Source organism: Brachypodium distachyon, chromosome 3, assembly GCF_000005505.3.
Source record: "Brachypodium distachyon strain Bd21 chromosome 3, Brachypodium_distachyon_v3.0, whole genome shotgun sequence".
Taxonomy (NCBI): domain Eukaryota; kingdom Viridiplantae; phylum Streptophyta; class Magnoliopsida; order Poales; family Poaceae; genus Brachypodium; species Brachypodium distachyon.
In genome coordinates this window covers 56,763,730-56,782,303 of record NC_016133.3, presented here as the reverse complement: position 1 = coordinate 56,782,303, position 18,574 = coordinate 56,763,730, and the positions used below count along the sequence as shown (strand labels likewise).

The window sequence follows — 18,574 nt, the reverse complement described above, 5'->3', positions numbered from 1 at the left end:
CCATTTAAGGGCAGCAGAGGTGATAAGGCGATAGGGGGAGCCGGGCCGGTGCCACATGGCGCTGACCTGGCACCGGTGTAGCCAATGGGGTTGCTCTCCCTGGATTCCCCGTCACGGGGGCACACATCTGTTTTGCGGCTCCTAGGTCCAGCTGGCTGGCTGCTGATGCTGACGCGTTGTCTTCAGCGAGGGAGGCACGGGAGGTTTTCGAAAAATGGAATCCCCTCCGTGAGTCGAAGAACATACTGGAAGCAACGGTTTGCAACGAGAAATTCTCAAGGCCGCGGCCGGCTGTGGAGCTCACCGTGGTGACGAACGACACTTCTTGTTCGTGGTGAAGATAAGGCTGGGGAATGAGCTGGCCTGTGGGCCGTGGGCCCAAACTTTTTTTTTAACGGGTGGCAGTGGGCCAAACCTATTAATGAAAGGAATATTAACATGACACATCCAAAAAAAATTAACATGACACATCCACTAAAAAAAAGCATCGCTAAAGAAAACTAAAAAAAAGTAGCTGCCGCCGGAGAAAAGGATCTCCGTTCTCATCATCCTTTCCCTCACCTCCGACCCCCTATTGGGCGTTGGGAGGTGAGGGAAATCGCGGATCAACATCTGGCCATCGTCTTAATACTTTCTTGGTAATGTTTTGTGTATCCTTGACGGTGGCTTCCTGACGGTGGAGGCAATGACGCACGGATTTAAGGTTAGTTCAGCTCATGCAGGGTTGGTCTTCTACTGTTTCGTCACCAGACATTTGGAGAAATATCAAAATGCGAATATCGCAGTTAGAGAAGTTAGCTTCAAAGTTTTTTTTATGTAACTTTCGGTTTATCCAAAAAATTTGTTGTCGTTTTAGTTTTTCGATCGGCCAAATCGTTGTTCTAAAAAAATCCACTCAAAAAAAGAAGTTAAGATGACACATGTGTTTCCCATGCTTTCCCTAGAAAACATGTGTTTCCCCATGCTTAAACGAACGAATGACCTTCTCTCAAAAAAGAAAAATATATATCTAAAAGAGCGACCAATTTCTTATATAGATCAAATTGGGATTTTTCAGAGCCATCATACAAAGCCCTAGCCGCTTAGCATCTGCCATTTTGATCTTCACTAGTTAAATGTTGTATCTGTGTTGACTGATTTTAGTTAGAGGTAAATTGATTTTTCAGCCATTGCATATGCTTTGTGTTTTAGGATTCGAAACAAATGATGAAAAATAAAAGTGAAATGACATGCATATACTAATCCAATCGATTTGATTCCGCCAACTCAGATTTAGGCATTTTGCTTAAAAATCAGACGATCGAGAAATAGGCACACCCTTCTAACAATGGAGAACTGCTTCATCTTGCTGGAAAAAGAGAATTCACAACCATTTGAACCATCGATCTGTTCACTCTGCTCGATCGTGTCCTATCTTCCCAGAGCTAATCGATCCCACATCCTCTTAGCTGCTTGCCTGATTGCCCACTAGTTGTCCACTGACGAAATGAAACGGTACGTAAGTATAACTGTACTGGAGTACCCCACTACACTATATGTCCATTTGCAAACATGCAGAAATTAAACTGCAGACACAAGTTCAGAACTCCCATTTTTGCTCTCCTGCCCCGGTCACCGCCGCAGAAGTCCGTTCCAAGCTGCACCAGTGTCCAATCCATATGGTCCAGTCCAATCAATGATTCGGGCGATCTTGGCGGAAATCTGGAGGAGACTGTGGCAGCTATCGGTGGATGTTACGTACCTTGCAACTCTACTGATCATCGCGTCCGATCTCCCTCTCTCTCGCGACAGTCTGATTGAACTGCCCATGATCAATGGGTGCTCTTCTTGTCAACTCAATTGTTCATCCATCCATCGGTCCATTCACTCGCAAAACAACGAAACATCTAGACCTATAGCCATAGACTGCAGGAATGCATGCAGCTCCTCCTATATGAGACATGGATCGATCCTAATCGATCATATGTACGAGTCGATCGGCCGCGGATTCATGCATCGCACCTACCAACAGTTCTCGGAAGATTGCGCTACAGATATTCTCACTGTAAAGCTATCGCAAGCTGATGTCAAAGGGCCGGAGGACGAGGAGGGAATCTTTTCAGTAGCCAATTAAGCCATGCTGATCATCGGGCTAGTGCTACAGCACCACTAGGTACCAAGAATGACTGAATGAATGGTCGGTCGATGCGATTGCGACTTGCGCGCGATGCGGCGCGGCGCCCCCAATCATTCCCTGATTGAGATTCGCTCACGCTGTGAGCACCGCAGGTACACCAAACCTAGAAGTAGCTTCTTCTTGGTGCGCACCTGCGGTGCTCACTGTGCGGCGCCCATGACCATCTTCTTGATCGAAAACCGTGCCGTGCATGCGAAAAAACGATGGATCGGAGTCGGGCATGCCTGTCAGTCAGATCGGTCGACGGTCGATCTCTGCTGCTGCTCTGTTTTTTTTGGGGTGGAGAAACAGTTGCTGCTCTCTGAAACTGAAAATCAGAACATGCATATGGCTGAGCAGCAGCTTTGGCTCGCGCGAGCATTCAGAATCGAACGGGATTAATTAGTACATGCAAATTAACGGCAGAAAGACATAGTCTCTACTATCGGGAAGTACATGCATGCATGGAGACGGAGAACTTACATTAGCAGCTTATGACTGTCAAAGATCCATCCATCGATCGATCTCTGTGTGTGTGTGTGGCTTCGCATGCATGCACTGTCCAAGTACACAGCAGCTAGCACATGCGTCGTGTTCTCTGCCGCCGCTGCATGGTAAGCTGGTCCTGGCCTGCCCTGGCCGTCCGGCCGGCAGCCACTGCATGCATGCATGCAGAGCAGAGCTGGACGTACGTACTTACTGATCATCATCTGTAGGCGTGCAGAAGCTAGCAGGGGGAAAAACCCCAATTGGCCGCATGACATGGCCAGCAGTTAGCACGCCATACTGCTGCATGCATCATGCATGCAGCCGGTCAGCAGTGACCTCTAGCTTTTCTTGACGTGTACTCGCGGCCGGCCTCTGTCGATCAATCAGTTGAATCTGTTTTGCTGAACTCAATTCTCGACATTTTCGGCCCATTCACCACCCAATTAACGAGAATTGTTTCAATGTTTTTCTCAAAAAGAGATACAGCACCCTTCAAAACTCTGCACCGATGGATGCACACACGGGTGCTATGTCTCAACAGCGAACTTAATTGGGTAAAATACGGCTTTAAAATTACTGTGCGTGCATGTACGTATACACGGGGCGTACGTACGATCGAATTGATGATGAAGGCGAGGTACGTAATACGTACTGCACAATATGTCAGGATGCTGTGCCCTTTGCTGCTGGGACAGTGAGACAGGAAACGAGGGCAAAACGTCGACCAAAATTGAATTCTGAAAATTATCTACTGTGGCCGTACAAGATGACTCTTACGTACGCACAGCCTTTAACTGTTCTGAAAAGTGAGTGACGTGGGAGGTTACGAACGTCTTTGGCAGCTTATTTACTTGAGCATATATATTAACTTGTTTGACATCATGGAGAAACATGATTTATGTGATGGATACATGTATTCTTTTTCTAGGGGAAATTAATTACATACCTTTTTTTTTCTTGGAGCAATTAGCAGTGAATGAAAGTAACTTAATTGTAACTTTGAAAGTCGTGAGATGCATACAGCCCAGACGAACCAGAACTACTGTTCCCCTTTCAGATACTATGTACTACTTTCTCATTTGAACTACGTATTGTTTTCTATTAGCCTCATGATGAAATAATGCCAATCTGACACGACTATATTATTATACTACGTTTCTATATGTGGAAGCCCAGAAAGTACATGAAGTACCTGGCTTGAGGCAGATCACATGCTAAAAAGGGCTACTATCTCTGTACAAAGCAATTTCATCAGAGGGACGTTATCATTGGGCCCGGGGGAGAGAGAAAAAAGAAAATCATCTAAATATACGGGCCCATGTACGGCATGGTTGGATGCACACATTTTAAATCTACCATGCATGGTGAATAATTAGTCCTTCATTTGTGAAAATTGGATCATGGAATTTAATTACCATTTCTTTTAGCTGGCAAGGCAAAAGAATTTTGTTGTTTTTTGTGAGTAAGGCAATCATGTCGCAAGTCCATGTATGTTTTAAAAATGCCCCCCTTCTTTTTGCGCAAAGAAAATGCCCCCCTTCTTGAGAATTTGAAGGCAGCCATTTTTAATTCCATCACTTTGGAAACAAAAAAAGGTGGGGAAGAACCGAAGAATTGAAGCTAGCTACATGGATTTGAATTAAGACGGCAAAAAAGTAGAGCTAATTTAAGCCAAACATGCACTTGCGAACGAAAGTACAGAGACTGCTAACTGACAGGAAGGAAGGAACCTAACAACAAAAATGAACAAGAGTTACAAATGGAGGTCCAAGCTAATAACAGCCTCCTGACGCTGCTGCCCCAATTCGCACCTGCCTGCCGCTATCTTCTCCGGCGCCGACGTGGACGAGCACGACGACAAGGACGGCGGCGAAGACGATGACGACAGCAAGCTCATCACCGCCTTCTTCTCGTCGTCCTTGAAGTCCACCACCACCTGAGCCCCCGCCGCTGCCGGCCGCATCACCGGCACCATGTCAGCAGGGCCGTGCGGGCCGGCGAAGCTCTGTACGGGCCGGGGCCCCCAAAGGCCCTGCACGGGGCTGCCATCGATGGGCTGGGCCATGGAGCCCGGCCCGAGCCCGTAGGCCGACCCGGGGGGGCCGGCAGCGGCCGTCGTCGTGGTCCACATCGAGTAGTGGGCCGGCGGCGGCGGAGGGTAGCCGAGGAGGGCGCCGTACATGTGGTGGGCCGGGACGGCGGCGTAGCGGTGGTGGTGGTGGTGCATGGCGGCGAGGGAGGCCTGCAGGTGGGCCCGCTTGGCGTGCTGCCGCTCCCGCTTGTGCGCGTTCTGGTGGCCCCCCAGCGCCTGCGACGTCGGGAAGTTGCGGCAGCAGTAGTGGCACTCGAACTTGCGCTCTTTGCCGCCGCTGCCGCCGTCCGAGGTCACCGTGCTCCCGTTGTTGTTGTTGGCCGCGTACTCCGGGGAGCCGGTGCCGGGCGCCGAGGACTCCTTGTGCTGCTGATGCCGCTCGTCGGCGTTGTTGTTGGAGAACTCGTGGCCGAAGAGCCGGATGGTGGTGTCCCGCGCCGGCGCCGCTGCCACGGCCTGCCGGATGAACGGCAGCTGCGAGAAGGAGTCGACGCTGCGCACTTGCTCCAGCGGCGTCGCCATGGCCGGCCCTGCAGCTTCAATTCGGTCGATCCTTATTAGCTACCTGGATCGATCGATTGAAGAAATTAGCTTTGCCGCTATGAGTGTTTGTTTGTCTCTGTGTTTCTTGGCGTGGTAGCTAGCTGGATGAGAGAATTTTGCTACGAGTTGGTGCGGTTTTAAGGGGATGGATGGGCGATGTAAGGTCGGAGCTAGTTGTAGCCGGGATGGGAGGGGACCATGCAAGTTTATAAGGTCGGAGACCGATGGATCGGGAGTACTACACTGGTACTACTCCTCAGCTTAAACCTCTCTCTCGATCGCTCGCTACAACCTCTCTCACCACCAAGTACAAACGCAGATGCAGTTGGCAGTCGCAGTTGCCGCTGCAGGCTCCCTGCTACGACTTGCTAGGCTAGGCTAGGGCTCATCGATATATGATTTCTTGTCAAAATTAACACGGGACTAGCTAGTACACTACAACAAAGCAGCATTCGCAGCTAGCTAGAGAGAGATCCAAGAGGAAAATTTCGGTTCTTTTTGCATCGATCAGTAGCTATCAGTGGGCATACACAATTAGTGGTGGCCTGGTGGGGGAAATGAGAGATGGGCCGCGTGCAAGCATGACTCCATCGTCTACACCTACCATACGTACGTACGTACCCATCGCTCTCCCTAGCTAGCTCGTCCTTCTCCTTTCCTCTGCGTGCCCGACTGCCCGCCCTTTGGATTGGCCATAGGGTATAGGTCGAGGTTGGCTTATTTAGGACATGGGTGGTCCTCGATCTCCTGCTGGCTGGGGACGGACGTGCCTGTCTTTGTGCTAGTAGCTAGCTCTCTATACGCATGCCAAAGCCTCTCGCTATAGCTGCCCCTCCTGCTCTCCTGCCGCTGCGCATGATTACTGCTTGCCCGGGTGCAGTTCAGGGGACGTTTTTATCTCTTTATGGTAGTAGCTTTGTGGTGGTGGCTCAAGCTAGCTCTTCTCTGAGGGCTTTGGTGCATGCATGGCATGCATGCTGCAGCCTGCAGGTAGAACGATCGATGGCAAAGCCAGCTATAGCTATCAAGACAGAGGAGGTGTGTTTGGCTTCGTTTTTTCCGTTCTTCTCGTGGAGCTTCTTTTTGACAGTGGAGTATGTATTATGGATGGCGCTAGCTAGCCTCTTCTTTGCACTGGGATCCACATGTTTAATTGCTGCCAGCTAGCTGTAATCGTCGCGGGATGAAATTCAGTCTGATCAGTGATCTCATCATATGTACTCACACTACTGACTACCCCATGGTGCTGGCTGCTTCTTTTCCCTCCACCGGCCTCTATATTTTGTGCATGTGTGTGCAGGCTTTGGGGAGACTTTAATTTACGAAATTCCATGCCGTGAAGAATGATGGGCTGGGGAAAAGGGGTTGAATTGGAGTTATTTGCCATGTGTATGTGAAAAGCTAGCTGTCACGGTCAGTTTCACTCCTGGAGATAGTAGTGAGTATTTGGTTTCATTCGTGCTCCCTGCATGCTGGTTTAACTGCCTCTATCCGTGCCAACTTTCAAGCTAGGTGGGGGATCGGAAATAAATATCTCTGTCGTTCTTCTTCATCTAGCTCTAGCTACCTGTTCTAATAGAAACCACAAGTACGTAGTACTCCCAAGCAGATCGAGTACTCCACAACTTGTGACGGGCATTAATATCCCGATAATCGACGCGGGTCGACAGCAAGCAATGTTTTGGAGTGTGGATGGCGCGTAAAGCCGTGAATGACCGTGCATGCGTACATGTGTGCTGTGTGTCATACACACTACAAAGTCACAGCCGCGCGATGGTTTTTTGAACCTGCTCCTGCTACTCTGCTAGGCCCGTGTTCTTTAAGAGCTACTCCTGCTAGGCCCGTGTTTGGATGTACGTAAATACGTACGTACATCACCAACATCAACCCCAGTAGTACGTACTACTATGCTACACATGCATGTGTCTAGCGACAAGTACGTAATGGTGACACCAATGAGATCCCCAGCTAGCTGCTTTTGATTCCTGGTTCGTACAGATATATAGACAGACCTCATATCGCGAGCAGCTTGTTCTTCCCCACGCCTCCGTACGTACCGCGGTTGAAATCAAGGGATGCAGAGATGAGAGACCGGAAACCGGGTTGATCAAGAAATTCAGAGATGAGAGAAATCGGCAAAACGGAAAGGTGAAATTAAAGAAAGACCGGTGGCCGGACGACGGCCGTTGCCCGTTGCTGCCCAACCAACACCTGCAGCTAGCTAGCTAGGGAGCCCCATTACAGATCAGTGTTAACAATTTAAAACGCAGACTCTCGATCGAACACGGAGCATAGTACAACCAGTACTGTTCTACAAACAGAAGCAGTTGATCGATGCGACATGCAAAGGTAGCAAACATTTATGTTAGATCGACGTACTGCATCCGGCCGGGCATGGCATGGCTACCATGTACTGTACCACTACTTCATGGTACTACCACTACTCTGTACAGTGTACTGGCCATGGTAGTATAGGCCGGGTACAGTTGTCCCTACAGCGCCGTGACGGCGACCCCGGCCAGCGTACGTACACCCTGCAGGGTGGGCGCGCCGTTATCTGCAAGCTGCAAGCCACACTCGGCTCGATCGGCCCCGAGATCTTGCCGTCGCCCAAATATTCACGACTGGGACGTGTCGACACGAACGGACAGGGACATCCGTTTTGTTGGAATATAAGTGAATTGGCTGATCCTTTTCATAAGATCTTGCGTTGGCTAGCGCATAAAGCTTTTTATGGTATCAGAACCAAGAGTTCTCGAGTTCGGGACCCGGTTGTCGCAGTTAAATTGCGACTCTGAGAGAGCCACGTATAAGTGCATTGCCTGATCCTATCCATTAGATCGGTCTCAATTGCGTTTGGTTAGCGCATGAAGCTTTTCTGTTAACTTCGGTCTCGTCTAGCTTAAAAGGCAGCGCTCACGCGTTTCCCACGACCGGCCCGTAGCTCATCTCGATCGCCTTTCTTCACCAGGTAAAAAAAGAGAGTGGTAGTATATTGTTGCACACCGGCCGGATGGTGACAGATCAACACGCTGACCAAGCATAGGCTGCTCGACGACGTACGTACTCTCCTACTAGCTTTTTCTACTGCGTGGCTGCGTGCCGTCCCTGGTTGCGTTGAAATTTGAGTACGTGTGCTTACTACTCATCCTGGACTAGCTAGCGTCGAGTCGAGTCGAGTCGATGAGTAGATCCATCCATGGTCGACTTGATGGTGTCGTAAAACTCCCGGAAAAGGACATGGCATGCATGTCATTTTCGGTAGGGCGCGATGGAGCTTCTGCTGCTGCACGACCTGTCTCCCTCCTCCCTCTTCCCTCTCTCTTTTCGCTTTCGCTGCTTCCAAAGAGAGGCAGAGCCGCAGAGGCTGGCATCATGGCTTGGCAATGGCATGTACCCGTATATGGAGTATGTGTGCATCCAAGCTATATCAGTGATCGATCTGAGATGTACTGCTAGTCTGCGTGCGTGTATGCTTTTCACTGCTGCATGCGCAGGGCAGGCTTTTGCTGCTACTAGTAGTAGTTTTCGTCATTTGTAGGTACTCGTACGTAGCACTGCGTTCAGAAATTCAGGGCCTTTTGTTCGTTTTATTCCAAACCGAAAGAGTCGACCGTACCCTTTGTCACAGACACTGGATTGTTTTCCTCTCCTTGGTTAATTAGGGGTACATGTGTCATTTTCTACTCTTTCGTTTTTCTGAAAGTCTTGCCTTTTTTCACAAGTTGCCGTGCTACTACTGCTACGAGTATGTCGGTCAGTTCAAAGTGTATTAACTGTTCAACTGACGTGGACGAAACAGAGACCAAATTAAGAGCCAGCATGCAGTTGAGAAAACCCATAGGAGCATCAAAAGCCTTCGACACCAGGGCTCTGTTTTCCTATTTCTGTGGCTACGTACCGATCTGCAAGCTTTTACAACCAAGTATCTTTGATTGACACAACAAGAGGAATATCAACATACTAGGATAGAGCACAAATCATCAAGTTTGCTCTGTTCTACGACCTGAAGATTGCTCGCACTGTTCTTGATTATCTGAACTCATGTAGTCTTAACGTTGCTTGGGTCATACGTGTTACCTGGTTCAGTGAGATGTGCTAGCTTTTTTGAGCACTTGTCAGCGCATCACATCATATGCAAAAGCAAGACGATGGAGTCGGCACACTCCAAGACAATCATCAAGTTTCCAGCTCTGTTGATGGAGCTCCCTGGTGCCTGTCTCCTTTAGCTTTTTAGACGAGACTTGGATGCTGCTGCTCTGCTTGGGACCAAAACAAGCAGACACACAGTCCCTGATTGCATGGTGATCATAACAATAGCCAGCCATTTCCTTTTGAGAAAGGGGAGATGCACGCAGCAGTGATCAACTACAGACTTGATGAAATTCCATAGCGCACAGTTGGATGCAAAATTATGGTGGATCCACCGAGTTTCCGCAGAAAATAATGTGGTTATGTATCTCCGTTTTGTCCCTCCATTTCTCCAGTCTCCACCCACATCTATCACGGTGTCTCATGGTGGCCATATATAGTTGGCTGAAAGTTTTTTGCCATAGAGGATCTGGAGATGCACATACATATGCTGACAAGCGCAGGGCAGTGTCAAGCTGTTCAATGCAGATAGGGAGAGTAGGCTTTGGCAAAGGCTTTTTGGTGGTGTTCTTGTCAAAGCACACATATGGGTCTGATCTTGCTGTCGGGGGAGAGATCTGCACTCCTCCTCCCTACCTAGGACCACCTCAGCCTTGTCAGGCTCAGCTCAGAGGCGGCATGCACATCAGGCAAAGAGAGATAACTGGAAAGAGGTGTGGTGGGTGTGTGTCCTTGTACTGCTCACATGATCTACTTATGGAGCAAGCTCGTGTTGGAGATATTTTTTGAGTACCAGATTATTTGACGTTAGCCGTGTGTGATTGGCTTGGAAGGGCCATAGGAGGCCTGAGGCTGATCAGGGAGTGTGGGGTTGGAAGTCTCTGTCGGTAACACTCTACTGATGGAATGTATGCTTTTGTCGTTGGGATTCATGCCTAACTATATCAAGGCCGGCATGATCAGCCCAAAGCCCCCAAATAAGACGAAATATTACTTCTGTTCTGTTTGATAACTCCAGAGATTGGATGAACGGAGAGAAAATTGTTTAATTACCTGCAACCGGTGAATCGATGAGCAGGCCACTGTGTCAGTTAACCGCAGTTTATCAAAATCAGGTTAGTACTACTCAATGCTGTGGCAGAATTAGGTATGCAGAGTATGTAAACCCTGCGCAAAAATTAGGTAGGCGCCTAGGCGGTCCATGTTCTGAGAGATGCAAGTCAAGCCATCGCTTTATTGGCTAACACCATCTGCCGTGTTAGCCAATTTATTTACGATCCGTGCTTTTGATCTGACCCCCCTCCGTCCGGCACGGGAACAGAGTTGCTCGCGTAAATTCTCCCAGCATCAAAGTTGCACGTACCCCTTCCACGTTTCCCAAGTCCCAACCAAACGCTAACCCTCTAAGAAAAACGCGTCGATCGAACGAGGCTCTTCCTTGACACATGCCGTGAGTCTCACCGTTCACGGATCTATGGAGAACAGTACGAAATTTATGAGAACGACTGAACGACAGCGTGTGCAGTTCCAAGAATTTTGACAGCGTCCTTGACTTCAGTACACAGGAGGTAAATGTGATTCTTCAGTTCAGTACATAGGGTGGTAGGAAAAGCTAGCCGTGCCCGTGCATGCATCCGTTCCCGGCCGGCATGTAGATCAGGCCGGTTCTGTGGAAAGAGCCCATGCGACGGCCATTGCTCTGCTGGTACACGAGTATATACCTTTTTTTTTTTTGCGGGAAGAGTACTTGTTTTTTCTTTAACGAGACGAATGGCACGAGGAGCATCATTTAAACGTGGTCCCAAAGGACCTAAATGCGCATGCCCACCCTGCATGCATGCATGCTGATGCCCTTCTCCTCTGCTTTATTGGACTGAATGCATGGCATTTGTTCCCAACAGGGCAAGCAGACACACATGCGTCGTTAACAAACACGAAAAGGAAAGGCCATAGGGCCAGCTCGGAGGCATTTTGTGCAAATGCAGTGCCAAATGTAGGAACATTCTCATCTGACCTATCATGCATTGAAATGGCAACTACTACTAGTAGGTAGATCAGTCTTTTTTGCCCGACGACAATATACTGAATGAAATCGTTTTTTTTTCCTGGTACCAGATCGGTGTTTTTATTCTCATATCCTCTTTTGAGGCTGTACTACGTACGATTTGTCTTTTCTGACACGGTGACACTGATTAGAAAAAAGTTTCTGTTTAATTAGCTCATTCACTTGCATAATCAAGGCAAGAACGTGAACTCGTAGAGGCAAGTGCCAGCTAGCGATGCTAAACGGAAGCAGCAGAGACACATGCATGTACGTGTGCATGCATTTTTATTTTCTCGTCCATGAACATAAGCTCGCCGATTTATGGTTCCAGAAGTAGGTGTCCCTCCTTTAAAAATGTCTTACTACCTTGTACTTGTTCCCACTCCAGATCAGTAGGGCTTGACATAGTAAAAACTGGATCGGAGTAGCTGCCTAAGTAGTATAAAGGGTGTGCGGGTAGGGGTGAGTGTAACATGCGCGTGTGTGTGAGTACTTGCATCGTATCGTGTTTTCTAAAAAAAAGAATCCTGCTGTTCGGTGTCCGTAATCAAGCTGTGGGAACGGTTAAATAAACGCAGCCAGTGTGGATCACCGTACCAGTACTACTAGCTAGATCGCCAAGCATGCATACGCCAAGTACGTCCTTATCCTGTCCCGGAGTACTGATTCCACATAAGACCTTCCGCATCTTGAATCGCCCAATGCCAACTCTCTGATTTTGTTGTCCGAAAGCGACACCCCAGCTAATGCACACAAGCTTCAATTCAATTCCTCCTCTGATCGAGAACATGGCCGGGCCGATTACAATAAGTGCTCAAGTGCTGCAGGGATTGATGCATCCATCAAACCGTGGTTTAGATGCAGCTCGATCGCCTTGACTAAGCCAAATTAAGACACCCATGGTCCATGGAAGGGCCTCGGGTTTGATTGGATGCCACTTCAGTACTGCATGACGACGTTTGGAACCAACGGATGCAAACAGAAACATCATACATGTGTGTCACTGCTGGTGAGATGGCTCTGCCCCAACCGCACCACTCATGGTCCATCTAATCTGTCGTGATCCACCCATCAGTAGCGCTGATTTCGCCTAGCCACACATGTATCCCGCTGTAGCCCGATGCCGATACCACGGTGCAGGAGCAAACAAACCCCAGATGAGCCCCGATCGACGATCCCTTTCAGCACTTCAGCAGCAGCATGGATTTGTCTCCTCGAGCCAGATTTATTTGCCAAGGAAGAAGGCTGGGAAGTTTTTAAAAATCAAAAGGAACAGCTACTGAGATCTACGTACGCACTGGCCGGGGTAGTAACCATAAATATCGCAGGCAGGTTGTCTTTCTCCGCGGATAGATGCCGCCATCGATCGACCGGTTGGAAAGTTACAGGAAACGAAACGAAAGCTTTTGCACGCGGGCTCGATCGTCGTCTAACGTGGCTTGCTGCGCAGCACACGTCGGGAACACGTACGTCGCGGCGCCCAAGTCCACGCAGGTGGTGGAGAGCAAAAAGGTACGAAATCTACGCGGAGGCCGGGTAATGGCGGATCGCTGTCGCTGGCTTCCGGAGAGAACGACGGAACGCTGTATGTATGGCTGTCTCGACCGGGAAGGGGAAATCACGTCGAGATCGCGGCAGCAGCTGGCTAAACTGATGGCAACCTGCACTGCACTGCTGCACTCCAGCGACAGCAGGGAGAACCTTTCAGGGTTCAGACGCGCATGTGTGTCGTGTCTGTGCTTATTTGTGGCAAAAGCCTGCGTTGTTCACATTGGTACATCCGACAGAGAAAGGTGAATCTCGTTTTTACTTTGTCTTTTCCAAGTAGCCACTTGGCAGCGATCTTGCAGGCGTATGCAGCTTCAATCGTACTCTCCTACGTACTAGACAAACACAAATCTTTACCTCTCTCTTTTTTTTACCTCTCTTTGTTACCTGATAAATCATGCCGGAGAGCCTAGCTGGGATCTGAAGAACGTGGTTTGGTTGGTGATCTATTCTGGCCGCAGTGATAACAAACAGACACGCAGTACTTAGTCCTCCAGTCCAGTCCCGGGACCATTATCTGCTCCACGCAGCAGTAATCAGCAAAGTACCCCGAGAAGCATCACGAAGGCCTAGCAAGGGGGGCATACATGTAATGTTCGTACAGCTAGGATAGCTGCAGGACCGATCAAGTGACCGATCGACCCGATCGATCTGGCACTGCGCTAACTGATTACCATCGTGCAATGAATGTGAATTAATCGGATTTTAGTTTTTTTTTGGAGGGATTTTAGGTGCGTCGCGTGCGAGACGACACTGGTCTTTGGCCCCCGATACGGCTTGTTCCGTGTGTTGCCGTCGTTGAAGGTCATATCCATGATGAAAGACTGGGCTTTGTTTGGTGGCCTGCTCATGTTAGGGGCTTGGCGCGTCCAGCAGCCCAGCCCGGGGCGTATTCCAGCTAGCGCTAGGCTTGTGCTGCATATGTGCTGGGCTGCACGTACGAAGCTGGGCGCTGCAAGGCTGTGCGCGGGGAAGCGGCCAGACTGGCCTGGGCTGGCGCGGGGGTATGACGCATTGGGCTGGCCGGGCGAGGCAAGCAGGCTGGCGTTGGGCCGGCGCGCACGCAGTCAACATGTAAGGACTTATTTTTCGTTCAAAAAAAAGAGTAAGGACTTACTTTTTTCTAAAAAAAACGTAAAGACTTATTTGGCACTAATGTATTTTTAATGTACTTTTTAGTTACTAATGTTTTGATATTTGAAATGTTTGGGTGTAAATCTCCGGATAGCACGCGCATCCCTGCCACGCCATTGCATCCCTGCCACGCCATTGCATACTTGCGAGCACCGTTTTAGACAAGATAAAATAAATTAAATCTTTATCGCCGTAGATCCGGCTTCTGCCACTAGTACTTTCTCAGTTTCAAATTAAATGACGTGGATTTGTATAAGAGTATATATAATTTCACGTCACTTATTTTGGGACGAAGTAAGTACAGTGCTCTGTTATGCATATCGATCGGATCGAAAAGCTGCACGCACAATTCGTTCCATCGTCTATCTCCTAATCCGCTAGCTTAGTTCATCCGGTTCAGTTTCCTGGGCAGGGTGGACGACGACGGCGAAGGCGGGCCGCAGTGCTCACAGTCACACCCTTTGTGGTAAGGAGCACCGTAGCAAGCGCCGACGCCTCCCTTCATCTTCTCGGCGCAGTTCTTCCGGCTCGTCGCCGGATCGCACGTCGTGTCCGGATCTAGGATGATCGTCTGACAGGGCAGCGCCACCACCGAGACCTTCGTCGTCATGTTTGCATGTCTCGACAGAAAACGGAAGAATGCATCGTCGATCAGTACAGTAGTTGAGGGAAACGTGTAGTTCGATGACAAGGGAAGTCGAAATTACCTGAAGACAATACCAGGAGGGCTATGGCGAACAGCAGGAACTGACTAGCCCTCATCCTTAATGTTATTGTTTCTTTGGGAAGGGGGCCAAAAGATTTGGCCAGTACTACTTGGAAGACTTTGGCTAGTGATGGTTTCCTTGTTTCTTGAGGCGATCGCGATGGCACTCTTCTTGTCTATTGGCCTCGTGCAGATACTCTCGTCCTGGATAAATAAGAGGGTTTATATAGTGGGTTCTTAAACGTTGGTGGTCTTCATGTTTTACTGGCGTCGTAGATCGATCGGATCGGTGGTTTGGGTTTTGCTTGACGAACGTACTGCTCTCTTTTGTTTGGTGGATTGTAATGGTGCTTTTGTCGATCTTAGTACCTGAAAATCGGAAATGGTGGGTGGATCGACTCGCTCGCTTTTTTAAGAACGAGATATAGAATCACTTCTTTTTTTGGATAACAAGATACATAATCACTTCTTTTTTAATCTTAATCTTCGTTGGCAGCCGGTAAAATTGGCAAGTGTGAACACTTTGGTCCAAATCACATTAGATAGAAGAGCAGAGTTCATAAAATTTGCATACATTCGATCGATCTAGTCTAACACAACATTTAAACCTAAATTTAATCTACGAAGCGATGTCGCCGTGGCTCCCATTGGACTCTGAGTCGGAGATCACGATCAGCCGCTGGAGCTCAGCCTCCGCGTGCCACCTCGCATGCTCGAAGGAGGTGAGGCGGCCCGCTCGAGCCTGAGGCGGCCCGCGAGATCCGACGGTTGTTCCAGGCGGGCCGCGAACTCGGGTTCGTGAACATAAAAATGCTTCCTGGCTCTTTGCTGGAGAGGAAGATATCGACCTGATCGTGAAATTAATCAAAAGATTGATCCCAAATTGGTAGGTACAAGTATTTGAAGAAATTACCGTAGGTGTGTCATCTAGCTAAATTCCACGTAATCATACAATTCTTTTGGAAGAATTCTCACGCTCACACACTATCTCCAACGATCTTTCAGAAACTATCCACGCACAGGCATGCACGTGAGTACACTTCCTTAACACCGAGGACGTGTTTGGTTGCGGCGTAAATCTAGTGCTCCCTCCATCCAACACAAGATGTCAAAATTTGAATGTATCTAGACATGATTTAGTGTATAGATGACATCCTTTTTTGTTGGACGGAGGGAGTACTACTAAATTAGAGGTTCAACTTCCTGAGATTTCTCCTTCTTGACTCCACCAAATAGTGATTCGCCAGCACAAAGTGTAAGACCAAGAAAAGCAAAGGCACCGAGTACCACCGTCTCGCGTTTCTTATCCCTGCAAGTCAAAAGAGACCATAAATTGGATGATCCAAAAAAATAAAATACAATACACGTGTGCATACATGTCCGGAACAAATGAATTGCTTGCTTACGCTAATTCATCCTCTGTGATCTTCTGTAGTATATAACTTTAGCTTGTTCTGCTGTAGCACGCATGATCTGAAGGTTCACATCAAGGCCCGCCTCTATGCTGTTGAGGCTGTTCTCTGGCGCGCAGGAGTGCTGCAGAGAAAACGAAGTTACTAGACAAAAAAATTACTATTCATACACAAAATAGACAAAATGAAATTATTATCAGTGTATCCTAAAAATCTTCATATTTGGTCCATGCTTTGGCAAGTATTCTCCATGACTTCAATGTCATCTGTGAGAGGGAAGGTGGCATTCGAGAGTGTGCTAGAGGTCCGGATGGTTGCATGTGCAAGAATGAAGATTACTTGCTTTTATACACTATTATCTCTGCTTGTTTTCCTTTCCGCACGGTAAAGCACTTGTGATGATTTAGAATGGTCTGATTTCCCATCACCTGCTGTGGCCGATGGTTGAAGGTGTAAGTAAGTAACTAAATTGATAAGAAGCAGGGAAGGCTAATCTTGCAAGTCTTCAGGCAGTACAAACTGCCTGAAGCTGTGGGTTACAAGAGCCAAAGGACGCCCAGATAGTGCATGATCTCGTCTATCTGAATGCCTTCTTATCTGTTATCTGTATGATGCAAAAGGCAATTGCAATTGTTTTTGGTTCTTCTTTCACTGTCCATTGCTTGCCTCCTCGGCTGATCCTTTTTACCACCACACCATTGTTAAGTTCAGAGGGAGAGGGTTCACTTCAGAGCAGTGTATGTGCATACAAGTGGAAGGTACCAGCATCATGATCTTACTACATAGTGCTTCAGATGTAAAAACACACACATCATGTGTGTGCCTCTTGCATGTATGATCTATGTCTCTAATAGCTGCCCCGAAACAGTTATCTGTCCGAAACAAACAAGCTAAACTATGGAAGTTTCTGCTCATACTAGTGATATCGCAAATCCAGATATTTTTGGTATGGGACTGTTTTTCTTCCTCATGCCATTAATTTGTCATCAAAAGTTAAGATTGACTCAAGCAAACTTTTGTCTGTAAGACGTAAAATAGGCTGGTTGATTTAGTTTGTGTTTGCACCAAGTTAAATAAACCTCTCGTCTAAAGTCTAAACACATTGATCAACAGGAGTCAGGAGGACATCATCCTATGCCATAAAAAAACAGGATGTGGGTAAGAGGAGAGGCTATAGGATACTTGTAAAACTAAACCGTGCGATTTCCCGTGAACAAACACAGCACCCTTTCATCTACATGGGGGCAACGGGGGCGTTTAGCCAAAAGAAAAGTACTCCAAAAAGTTCGGGTTCTGGAGTAGAAGTTTCTAAGATTTACCTTATTGACGGCATCGGAGCTGAAGCGGCGCGGATTATCAACGAACGGCTGCGCGGGGGACCGCCGAAGGGGCCCCTGCTGGAGAGATCGCCGGAGCACGCGGCCGGCGGACCGGAGCAGCAAAGAAGCCATCAAACTGAATCGAGCCGAGCTAGGGTCCCGGAGGGGGCGCCGGCGGGCCGGGAATCGGTAGAAGAGATCGAGGTGGGTCCGTGCCGGCGATTTGCGGTGGGGTCTGCGGGAATTGGAGCCGGCGACGATTTCGGGAGTGCTGTAAATCGGGTTGCAGATTTCTCTCCTGGAGTACTCCGTAGTTAGTTTCCAAGTCCTTTTAATCTGGAACTTGCCGTTCATACCCAAGTCGAATTTATATCCAAATCGGAACTAAACCTAGTCTTTTTCAGCTGAAACTTTGTCAGCATAGAGGCCTCGTCATTATAATTCCGACTTATAGATTTTTTTTAAGAGGTTAAAACGTCCGGACTCTATCCTTTCAGTCCAAAACTAATACTACTTCCTCCGTCCCCAGTTAATTCGGAACGTTGGGAGTATAAATATTTGTCCAACTAGAAAAAATGTCTGTGCATTGCTACGGATCTAAATAAATCATTAAGTGTTTGCAATCCAAAAATAATGTACTTGCTTCGTTCGAAAATAAATGTTTCATATTTTTTAGATACGTATGTATCTAAACACATTTCCGTGTATAGATACGTATATATTTGGATAAATCTACGACATTTGTTTCCGAACGGAGGTACTAAATCATAAGTCTCAATTTTTTTTTCTTTCATGCCACTTGAAATATGTTGTGCTAATTTTTTTCGCGAAAACAAAAGAAGCAATGGGTTTCAATATATTGATGGACTCGTATATTGATAGAAAGATAGTCAGTTACGAGCCTAAGACTAGGCCAATTACAACCGACCACTTAAGACAGAACGCGGAACAACCTTGATACATGTTACAACCGACACCTCCAAACAGGTCTGACTTAGTCAGCAGTGTAAAATTGTACTCCCTCTGATATTAAATTCTTG

The 18,574-nt window shown here is 48.0% G+C and overlaps 1 protein-coding gene and 1 long non-coding RNA gene across 4 annotated transcripts; both read right to left on the bottom strand.

Annotated features, from left to right (window-relative positions):
• Positions 1-4,240: 4,240 nt before the first annotated feature.
• LOC104583870 (zinc finger protein 8) lies at positions 4,241-6,108 on the bottom strand. Its single transcript, XM_010237745.3, has one exon. It carries the CDS (start codon positions 5,256-5,258, stop codon positions 4,398-4,400), a length of 861 nt encoding a protein of 286 aa, XP_010236047.1. The 5' UTR covers positions 5,259-6,108; the 3' UTR covers positions 4,241-4,397.
• A 9,254-nt stretch (positions 6,109-15,362) lies between these two features.
• On the bottom strand, positions 15,363-17,889 carry LOC104583869. Of its 3 annotated transcripts, none has more exons than XR_002964371.1 (4): positions 17,535-17,889; positions 16,210-16,339; positions 15,717-16,112; positions 15,363-15,651 (listed from the first exon to the last, which is right to left on the bottom strand). It is a non-coding gene; the product is annotated as an uncharacterized LOC104583869 (long non-coding RNA). The 3 variants fall into 3 exon arrangements; XR_002964372.1 differs by having other exon boundaries at positions 15,363-15,631; XR_731931.3 differs by having other exon boundaries at positions 15,647-16,112; positions 17,535-17,883.
• Positions 17,890-18,574: the final 685 nt, after the last annotated feature.